Below are 11,815 nucleotides of genomic sequence, written 5' to 3'. Positions count from 1 at the left end.
TCGACACACAACCTCTGCATCCTGCTGGTCAAAGTCAGCATCACACACTGTGGACCAGGTCTCTCCATGAAGCACCTCCACTCTCCCAGAGCAGCGAGAACCGCCAACCAGCCTGACTCCTGAAATATTACAAAGGTAGAAAAGAGAACATTTTATTCTTAATGATCCTACAGGAGCACTAACTGGGAAAAAGGGGGGCTTGCCCGAGGGCAGGACCAGATATACTTAGTCAGTCCTGGGATTTAAACATGTGCCTTTAGTTACTGGTTCACCTTTCCTACCACTAGGCTATCAGACACCCCAGTCGTTTAAATCCTACTATGCTTTATGACATATTTTACATGTTTAGCAGATGCAGGTGACCTTTAGCAATAAATAAAAAATATATACAAAATATCTAGGTACATTTAAAAGAGGCATGGATGGCAGGGGCTTCACTCACAAAGACTGACTAGTGTTTCAAAAGGTACAGTAACTAATCATATCTGTGTTGAGAAGTATGATAAACATTAGTAAACTGGGTTGGAAATTGTGGTCAACAGCAATGATTCAATGATTCTGATGCTTGTGCTTTAGAATCAGAATCAGAATCTTTATTTGTTATGCACCAAATGAAAAAAAATGAAAAACTTAAAGGATTGTTTTGCGAATCCTTTTTGAGCTGTATTCAACTGAAAACAGTACAAAGACAATATATTTAATCTTTCACTTGCTTAATTTTCTTTTTTTTAAGTCTTGTCATTCTATTATTATAAGTTGATCATATGAATGGTCTGAGTGCCAATTTGAAGGTGACTTAAAGCAAATGTTAAATAAATTGGGTTTGAAAAAATTCTTTATACATTTAACAATCAATGAAGCAATGCTCAAATTATAAATGTGCCTCTTATCAGTCCTCCAAGCTGAAGCTAAATTGCTTTAGAAAGAGAAAAATTAGTGTCTAAACCACACTAAAAGTAACAGAAATTGTGTCAAACAGTGAAGCAGTCTTCCTCTTCAGAGTCTTCTTCTCATGACAGTGAAGACAGCGCTGATTAAGTTGGCTGACTGACTGGAAGCTAAAAATGAACCCTTATGACCAGGCCCGCAATTTGCAAAATGGTAGGTCATTTCTAGCCTTCATAACTTCAGAACGGTTTAAAGTACAAATATGATCCACAAATCAGGACATTCAGAAGACGAGAAAGCATGACATCATTGAGCTGTGATGTCAGCATCAGTGAGTAGTCTGGCTCGGAAAATCACCTAAAAGCGACATGATTCACACATCACATCACTCATCAGACTCTGCCCTCACCATCCAGAGTGATTTCATCCACCTGTGACCATCCATCAGCCAGAGATCCAGCTCCAAAATCACCCAAATCCCACTCACTACTGTTATATTACATATGACAAATATTATTAGAAAGTGAATTATGTCTAGCTCTGTCTTTCAGTTTACACTGATTTTGAGTATTGAAAATATGTGATATTAAATATGCAACATAATTTGTAATTAAAAATAAAGCCTGACTTTAACCACATTTCTCGATCCCCTACTCTGACAAACTTCACACAGTATGAAACCCGTCACACCAGAGACAATAAAATACTGGATCTGCTTGATGCCAAAACCAAGGAGGCATATAATTCATCACCCCTCCCTCCCATTGGAAGGTCAGATCACAACCTGGTTCATCTTCTGCCAGTGTATAAATGCTGTCACCCTCACCGTTAAGAAAGGGTCTGAGGGGACTGAAGAGGCTCTGAAACGCTGTTCTGACACAACAGTATAGGAGGAACTGTGTGATCCTTATGGGGGGACATTGACAGACTCACACACTGTATAACTGACTGTATAAACTTTCACATGAAGAACTTTGCAACTTTATCAAAAGAAAAGCAGAAATGTCAAAGGTGTTTTATATTAAGCACAGAAATGTGTAACTGATCCAAATAGAATAAAATTGTACGAATGATGTGTGCACCATACGGTCACAAAACTGGGTATTTATAAATTGTACAGTTTTGAATAAAATGTTTAATTTTGCAAAAGATCAGATTTTTTTCTGCTGCTTGTGTATGTGGCTGTATGAACTGTTTGCACAAAAAGAGCCCTGTTTTCAAAATTGTGCTTAAGCAATCATAAAAAATATATATATACTTTGTGGCTGTGTACTTTGTCATAGCCATGCTATCAAGTTATTCTTGAGAATTTGGTATGTTCTGCCATACACTGTTAATATTTGATGAAAAGTACATAATATTCACCTACTGTGAAAACTTTACATGTGGAGAATGTAAAGAATGCAATGTATTCTACTTTTCTGTTTTTTATAGATTGATACAGCATATACCTTGTGCCAGATACACTGTTTCTCTGCCTCAGCTATAATGACAGGATTTAGATTTTACTGGGGATGCTGCTCTAAATTTTAAAGAGAATATTTTACTATTTTTCAAGCTTCCTCATAGCCCATTCAGTGAATCGTGAGCCACTGGCTAGAGATGTGAATTAGAGGTGGTTCTGGTACTAAAATTAAAAAAAAACAACAACAACATTGAAAGGTGGACTCGTCAGATGACAGCACATGTTTACACTTTGTTTCAGTCCATCTCAGATAAGTTTTATTCCAGGGCTTTAGCTCAAAGTAGAATCATTGGTGGACTTTAAGAACAGTTAGTGAATGAATCCTAATGTTCTATAACTGTTATCACATTTTTGGGCAAAGGGTGGGCCTTGACCCATCCTCTGTCATAAAGGCCTCTGCCTTTCATGGATGGTCCTTTTGTACCCAAACATCATTGCACCACCTGTTGAAGAAGTTTTTAGATAAATTTACAGTGTTTCAGACATTCAAAAGGCAAAACATTAAATAATATGTTTCTATACTGTTTTCATTTAATTACAGGTCAAAGTAAACTTATGAATCACTGCTTTCTTCACTGTTTTTATCTACATTTTACCTACAGTCACTTACCAGCCACTTCATTAAGTACACCTGCTTGTTTCTGCATTCACTGTCTATTTTATAGAGTCCACTTACCAATTACCAATTGTTCTACAATTACAGACTGTCCATCTGTTTCTCTTCATACTTTATTAGCCCCATGTTACCCTGCTCTTCAATAGTCAGACCTCAGAATTAATGGCGCCATTTTTGATAAGCTCTCAATATTTAATTTGCCACTGTGCAAAACCTTAATAATACTTAAAATTGTTACTGGAGAGCAGGCGGCTTGGTCACTTAAGTAATAATTGAGCCAGAAAATAACACAATAAAAAATAATTTTAAAAAGCCTGCTATCATCAGTTATGGTGCAATGGTTACAGACACCGTGCAGTCTGAATCTTGCACAGTGCTGATCAGGCAGAGAAACTGAATTTTTTTGGCTCCATTTCATTTCATGTGACTAATAAACTTCAAATGTGTTTTATGATCATCAAGTCACATATTTGAAGAATTTGAAAGAATTTTTAATAATAATAATAATAATAATAATCAGGTTAGGTTTGTTACTTGGTTCTTGCAACAAGAAAAATGCACATGAATATATAATGTATACTTGAATATAAGTTTGCATAATTAAAATTGGATATGCATGCAGAACACAACAATATTACAATAACTTTGTCAATAACTGTATTTTCATAGTTTGAAAATATCCTGATATGCATTGTTCCAGAAGTACCCCTCCCCCCCAATGTCCTTTTGAAACAGCTCAGCCCCTGCCCTCACCAAAGTCTGTGCATGCCACTAAGTGAGGGTATCTGGTGAATCTATAATGCTGTGGGGGGCATTTTGCAGGGATGCTTTGAATCCACTTGTCCCCACAAAGAGACGAGTCACTGCAAGTCAAAACTAAGCTAATCACCTTTATCCTATGAAGAAACATTTAAATCCTGATGGCAGTGGTCTCCACCAGGATGACAATGCTCCCATCCACAAGGCATTAGGGGCCACTAAATGGCTTGATGAGTGTGAAAATGATGAAAATTCTTCTTACCTGAGCAGAAAACTCCAGCATCATTTGAGTGATTACACGCTTGTTTACCCCAAAGTGCTGAGTGGCAGTTTTTCAATGTAGACTCTGACCCACTACAGTCCACGTCAACCATCCAAATTTGTCCTGATCCTGGTCCAAAGTGAGCATCACTCAGTGCATTTATAGCTTCTCCACAGCCCAGCTCTCTACACACCACTGCAGCATCTCTCATATCCCACCCATAATCACACACTGTTCCCCACTGTCCTCTATGAAGAACCTCCACTCTCCCAGTACAGTGACTGCTCCCATCAACCAACCGCACACTGCCTATACATGAAAGAAAAATGAGTGATATGAAAACAGGCAGAGAGATACATAAAGTTGCTATATTAATGCAGAATCAATGAGATGCATACAGAAAATGAAACCCCTAAATAAACTTCAGTTTCAAATGTGGGGTGAATTGGAGGAATACAAGCGCAAGTATGAAAGATATATTTCTTACCAGCACACACCAGACCCACATCATTATCATGGGAGCAGTTGTGTTTGAGTGAAGATGATGTTGGACAGAAGAAAATCTGAGATTCGTTGCCTCTACACTGAAGCTCCTCTGACCACACCTGACCCTCCCCTCTGCCAGAAGCAGCTGCTCCCAGTACCTTCACAGGAAGCCCACAGCCCAGCTCTCGACACACAACCTCTGCATCCTGCTGGTCAAAGTCAGCATCACACACTGTGGACCAGGTCTCTCCATGAAGCACTTCTACTCTCCCAGAGCAGTGAGAACCACCAACCAGCCTGACTCCTGAAATGTTATGAGAGAACAGAGTATTAATAGTTTCAAGATGGAGAAAGTGGTAATTAAGATGTATTTTAATTAAAATGCACAAAAAAATTCATAATATTTGTTTAAATATATACTGTGTTTTCCAAAAAGTACGACCACTGTAGGAACCACAAAATATCTTTCTGATTATGTCTGGATTCCAGCCTTGGACCCCCAACAACCAGGTGACCATGGTTTCCCCAGGGATAAGGAGGACATGGAAACCTTCCTAGGGGCAAGACCAGACTTCCTTTAAAAGCACTCTAAAAGGGGGTCTTTTCTCTTAAGTGTGTAAGTTTTGTACAGAACATGGCATGTTTTGTCTCGATTTAAAAGCTACAAGTAATCATGCCAGAGATATTAGAATGATCTTCAAAGTTGTGGGACACACCAGTTGTATGATATGGGCATAATGTAGATTTTTTGTCCAGTTTGACAAAGTGGAGGCCAGGCCCAGCCGGGCCAAAGTAATTGAACCCAAGGACAAATTTTTGAGTGATAATATAAATTTCTCTCCACTTCTTTTCCAATAGAAGAATGATGGCAAGTATCAAGCTATAAAGAATTTAATTTGGTGTAAGTTCCACATTTATGGCATTTGGCTGACGCTCTTATCCAGAGCGACTTACAATTTGATCATTTTACACAGGTAGGCCAAGGTGGTGTTAGGAGTCTTGCCCAAGGACCCTTATTGGTATAGTGTAGGGTGCTTGCCCTGGTGGGGGATTGAACCCCAGTCTACAGTGTAGAAGGCAGAGGTGTTAACCACTACACTATCCCACTGGAAAATGGCTGGTACAGACTTGAAAATGAAACTACTTATCATAGCATGATCTGTATCGTGGAGCTTTTTTAGAAACCATGCCAGATATATGGACCAAGTTCCAGATATATAGGTTTGTCATTGTTGTTTGTGATTTTACATTTACAAGGTGTTATTTTTTCCTATTCTTGGTTTTCACTTAGGCAGCTTAATGATACTGCATATTTGATTTGATCTATCTCTCTTCAGTTTCTCAGATTACCTTGCTTCAGCTTGTTTATATCACTGTATACACTGTTCTCTTTTTCTACACTCTTTCATTTCTCTTTCTCTATCTTTCTTTTAAGCATTTTTATATATTTAAACTCTTTGTACCCTTGTGTTCATATGTTGTATTATAGAATTTCTAACAGCTAAGACAGAACTCAAGTTTTCTTTAGATAACAAGGCAATTATTATACACCTCATTGTTATGAATGTTATCTCTGAGTTGACTATCAAGTACACCTCATTTAGAGACTATTTTGCCCTGTTGGATTAGTTATCTGCTTATGAGAAATGATTAATACCTTATAACACAATTAAAAAGTTATGAAAATACAGGACCATACCTGAACAGACGACTCCAGCATCTTTAGAATGATCACAGTTATGTTTACCCCATCCTGGTGATTTACAGTTCTTCAGTGTAGACTCTGATCCACTACAGGCCACATTATCCATCCAGATTGGTCCTGATCCTGATCCAAAGTGAGCATCACTCAATGCATCTACAGCCTCTCCACAGCCCAGCTCTCTACACACCAATGCAGCATCTCTCATATCCCAGCCATCATCACACACTGTTCCCCACTGTCCTCTATGAAGAACCTCCACTCTCCCAGCGCAGCGGCTGCCACCATCCACCAGCCTCACACTGTCTGTACAACAGAGAGAGAGAAAGAAATAACTTTGTTGCTCATGTTTGTTGTGATCTGTAAATGTCTAGTATTTCGCATTAAGGGCAGACTACACCCATAGTAAGTGGTTTGAACCCGCACTGCCAATGACAAACCAGTGTCAGCTGACTGCAGTTAAGGGCAAGACAGAAGAGAGAAAGGGAACTCTTTGCTCCTTCCCCTGTTGCGTCAGTGCCACTGTGGTTTAATGAGAGGGTGGCTCAGCGGCCACACCACTAAACATCAGCACTGGAAGCTAGTCCAAGCTTGGCGAGAAAGTCTAAACAACTTCCTAAACAATCAAGCAAGTTCATCTGGCTAACTGACATCATAAGCATTAGTGTAGAGAATAAAGACAAATCTGAGTGGGTTCATCTGTGTTTCATTTTGGAGCCGTTAGCTTAAACTACTTTTGCAGGTTAACAGTAACTTTGTAAGAATGCAAAACCACCAGACAACCAAGAGTGGGTTTCCATATTATCGCTCCAAAAAAGAACACTGCCAGTAGGTGCAAGTTTCAGTCCAGCCCTGAATATCTGGAACACTAAACACCTAAACATATAGAGCAGGAAAATTCCAGGAGTCCTACCGGGCATAGTTGGCCTGTAGGACACCAGAGGCAGCTGGCAGGTATCGACAGGCCAAGCGATCTGCGGCTTCAGTTGTTGCCAAGGCAAAAACCCGTGTATGGGAGGAGTTTGGTGAGGCATTGGAAACTGACTTTAAGTCGGCTCCAAAAAGATTCTGGCAAACCATCAGGCGACTCAGAAGGGGAAAGCAGTGTGCCACTAGCACTGTATATAGTGGAGATGGTGTGCTGCTGACTTCGACTGAAGACGTCATTGGGCGGTGGAAGGAATACTTTGAGGACCTTCTCAATCCCACTGACACGTTCTCCAGTGAGGAGGCTGAGTCTGGGGACATGGGAATAGGCTTGTCCATTACTGAGGCTGAAGTCGCTAAGGTAGTTAAGAAGCTCCTTGGTGGCAAGGCTCCAGGGGTGGATGAGATCCGCCCTGAGTTCCTCAAGGCTCTGGATGTTGTGGGGCTGTCTTGGCTGACACGCCTTTTCAACATTGCGTGGACATCGGGGGCGGTGCCACTGGATTGGCAGACTGGGGTGGTGGTGCCTCTTTTTAAAAAAGGGGACCGGAGGGTGTGTTCCAACTACAGGGGAATCACACTCCTCAGCCTCCCTGGCAAGGTCTATGCAGGGGTACTGGAGAAGAGAGTCCGGCTTATAGTCGAACCTCGGATCCAGGAGGAACAGTGCGGGTTCCTCCCTGGTCGTGGAACACTGGACCAACTCTTCACCCTCTCCAGGATTCTGGAGGGTTCATGGGAGTTTGCCCAACCAGTCCACATGTGCTTTGTGGATCTGGAGAAGGCATTCGACTGTGTTCCCCAGGGTATTCTGTGGGAGGTGCTTCGGGAGTACGGGGTACATGGCTCTTTGCTACGAGCCATTCAGGCCCTGTACAAACAAAGCTGGAGTTTGGTTCGCATAGCCGGCAGTAAGTCAGACTCGTTCCCAGTGAGAGTTGGACTCCGTCAGGGCTGCCCTTTGTCACCGATTCTATTCATAATTTTTATGGGTAGAATTTCTAGGCACAGTCAAGGGATGGAGGGTGTCCGGTTTGGTGACCTCAGGGTCACATCGCTGCTGTTTGCAGATGATGTGGTCCTATTGGGGACATCAGGCCGCGAACTTCAGCTTTCGCTGGATCGGTTTGCAGCCGAGTTTGAAGCGGCTGGGATGAGAATCAGTACCTCTAAATCCGAGACCATGGTTCTCAGGCGGAAAAGGGTGGAGAGCCCTCTCTGGGTCGGGGATAGGCTCTTGCCTCAAGTGGAGGAGTTCAAGTATCTCGGGGTCTTGTTCACGAGTGATGGTACAAGGGAGCGGGAGATTGACAGGCGGATTGGTGCTGGGTCAGCAGTGATGCGGGCTCTTTACCGGTCTGTTGTGGTAAAGAAAGAGCTCAGCCATAAGGCAAGGCTCTCGATTTACCGGTCGATCTACGTTCCCACCCTCACCTATGGTCATGAGCTTTGGGTAATGACCGAAAGAATAAGATCGCGAATACAAGCGGCCGAAATGAGTTTCCTCCGCAGGGTGTCTGGACTCTCCCTTAGAGATAGGGTGAGAAGTTCAGTCATCCGGGAGGGACTCGGAGTAGAGCCGCTGCTTCTTCACGTTGAGAGGAGCCAGCTGAGGTGGTTCGGGCATCTGGTTAGGATGCCTCCTGGACGCCTCCCTCGGGAGGTGTCACAGCCGAGTCCACCTGGGAGGAGGAAGACCCAGGACACGCTGGCGCGACTATATCGCCCAGCTGGCTTGGGAGCGCCTCGGAATCCCCCTTGGAGAGCTGGTGGAAGTGGCTGGGGAAAGGGAGGTCTGGGCTTCATTGCTTAGGATGCTGCCCCCGCGACCCGAACCCCGGACAAGCGGAAGATAATGGATGGATGGATGGATGGAAGAACAATCTAATATTTGTCCTATTTTTTGTGAATTATTTAGTAATTATGATATATTAGGGGCGGCACCGTGGCGTGGTGGGTAGCGCTGTCGCCTCATAGCAAGGAGGGCCTGGGTTCGATTCCCCGGCCGGGCGACCAGTGTCCTCTCTGTGTGGAGTTTGCATGTTCTCCCCATGTCTGCGTGGGTTGCCTCTGGGTTCTCTGGTTTCCTCCCACAGTCCAAAGACATGCAGTCAGGCCAATTGGACATGCTACATTGCCCCTAGGTGTGTGTGTGTGTGTGTGTGTGTGTGTGTCTGTCTGCCCTGCAATGGACTGGCAGCCTGTCCAGGTTGTGTCCTGCCTTCTGCCCAAGGACTGCTGGGATAGGCTCCGCCCCCTTTTGAGTCACATACATTAATCAGCTTGGCCAAGTTTTTCAAGTCTGAAGCAATAAATGCTGAATGGGGCAATGTTGATTCTTCTGTCTGTAAAAGGCTGTCTGCAGGGTTTCCCTTCAGTCTTTAAAATAATCAAAGGGAAAAGCTACACCATACTAAATAACTTTATTGGTTTGTTTAATGATTTATTTTTAAGCCCAAACAGAGCATGTTTGAAGAATTTGTGTTTAAAGGGTCACTATAGTTATTGACTGTTTAATTCTTGATGTTACTATTGCTTGGAAACAAGAAATGTTTTATTTTTATTGACAACGCTGCTCCACCTCGGCTTGTTGTACAGACTTGCCTGACTTGTTGGTCTCTGTGACCTCTGACTTGCTGGACTTGTTGGTTCACAGTGCTGTTTAGTGCTCCAGAAAGTACTAGCAAGGTAGCACTGGGTCTCTTATTGCTCCCCAGTCTTCAGAGGATAACAACGCTGCTTCATCTGCACCTGAAAATATCGGTGCCTGCACCCAAAGATAGTTCCAGTGTCCGCTCCTGGTACTGTCTTTCCTGACCTGCCAGACTCTGAGTTCCCTGACTTGCTGCCAGTGCTCCAGAGAGCACTTGTGAAGTAGCCACGAGTCCTATTACTCTGGGGCACTAGGTGAATCATCCCGCCAAAGGGGGATGATGACGACAACAAACCTATACACAGTCTGGAACAGTAGTTGATTGTGTTTATTGAGCACAAGAAAGTTCTTATCCGCTTTTATAGGCCTCCGTCTCATTGTCATGTCAAACCATTTCTAGTCTTTACATTTTTCAAATATTCTTCTATTAGGCCTCTGTCAATTTATGTGTTCATAGCTCTGACAAATGGTGAATAAAACTAAAATAGCTAAACGTCAGAATTGTTTATTAATTAGTCTCCTTCTTCTTCTTCTTCATCATCATCATCATCATCATCATCATCATCATCATCACCATAATCATTAACTGCTTAGTCCAGATATGGTTGTGTTTTTTATAATAATAATAATAATAATAATAATAATAAACAACTTAGTCCGTGAGACTTGGGCTAACTGAGTCTAAAAAGTACCCAAAGTAATACATGACATAAATGCAGGGATTCGGATGAAATTCTGAAAGAATGAATGAGATTATAGGCATGCTTGGTTAAGAACAGATTTGCCCCTTCAGAAGAGAAAATAAGGAGGGCAGCATCTTACCCTGGGGGCTTCTTCCCTCTAATTAAATTTAAAATTTCTTTAAAATTTTCTTCAGAACTTTGTCATAAATCATAACCTGATATAAAAAATCTTTTTGAGTGAAGAAAATATGAAATACACACAGAGCCACAGGGAGTTAAATGTAATGTTTAACCACAGAGGAAAAATAAAATTAAGATCTTTAGTTTAGATTCTGAGAGCTCACAAGTAAATTCAGTGCTCACCAGCACACACCACACCCACATCTCTGTCATGGGAGCAGTTGTGTTTGAGTGAAGATGATGTTGGACAGAAGTGAATCTGAGATTCGTTGCCTCTACACTGAAGCTCCTCTGACCACACCTGACCCTCTCCTCTGCCAAAAGCAGCTGCAGCCAGCACCTCCACAGGAAGCCCACAGCCCAGCTCTCGACACACAACCTCTGCATCCTGCTGGTCAAAGTCAGCATCACACACTGTGGACCAGGTCTCTCCATGAAGCACCTCCACTCTCCCAGAGCAGCGAGAACCACCAACCAGCCTGACTTCTAAAATGAGACAAACAGAGAACACAAAACATTCTTTTATTACTGATATAAATGTGTTAATTTACACTTTTTCATAGATTAGTTATTTCTTTTATTAAAGGTAGGCCATACAATACCCCTCCACCCCATAGTTACTGCAAGTAATGGTATGACATATATAATGGTTAAGCACAGACTTAGATGTGGGTTTAAAAAAAAATAACAGACCTTTAAATGCAATACATTAACTTACACCACAAGATATTGTGTAGACTCCTGTCTATCCCTCCATCTGAGGCTGAGACTAACATTCATTAAAGCTACAGTAACACTGTCTGTGTAGTAGATGATGCTAAACATAGGAATTAAGGTACCCTTAACTCTAGCCGACCTGAGCAGCTGTAATATATTTTTCCTCACTTCTCTTATTCATAAAGCAGTTGCAGGAGACATAACTGACAAAATAGAGGACACAGTACTGAGTCTGAAACATATCAAGCACTGCACAGAAACAAATCCCAAGTATTTGTCATTAGTTTGTACTATACTTTCTACACTTCTATTACACAGAATTCACGTCACATACTAGGAGAGTATCAAATTTGAAAAAATGTAATATTTAGATGAAGAAAAGGAAACATGGACTTATATGCTGTTCTTAGCAGTAACACACATTTCAAAGTGTGGATGCTTTTGAAAAATAATGCATTTGAGAGTTAAAATAAATCA

At 41.9% G+C, this 11,815-nt stretch overlaps 1 protein-coding gene across 1 annotated transcript; it reads right to left on the bottom strand.

The window, feature by feature from the left end:
• Positions 1-3: 3 nt before the first annotated feature.
• LOC119263751 (scavenger receptor cysteine-rich type 1 protein M130-like) lies at positions 4-10,927 on the bottom strand (the record flags this gene model as incomplete). The annotated part of the gene is made up of 5 exons (XM_037540277.1): positions 10,805-10,927; positions 6,176-6,484; positions 4,478-4,780; positions 3,991-4,299; positions 4-119 (listed from the first exon to the last, which is right to left on the bottom strand). Coding segments are annotated over exons 2-5 (939 nt in total), but the record flags the coding sequence as incomplete, so codon positions are not given.
• Between the last annotated feature and the right edge of the window lie 888 nt (positions 10,928-11,815).

This window comes from Pygocentrus nattereri, chromosome 1 (genome assembly GCF_015220715.1).
Source record: "Pygocentrus nattereri isolate fPygNat1 chromosome 1, fPygNat1.pri, whole genome shotgun sequence".
NCBI lineage: Eukaryota > Metazoa > Chordata > Actinopteri > Characiformes > Serrasalmidae > Pygocentrus > Pygocentrus nattereri.
The sequence above is the reverse complement of the archived record's forward strand: the minus strand, read 5'-3'. Positions and strand labels throughout refer to the sequence as shown.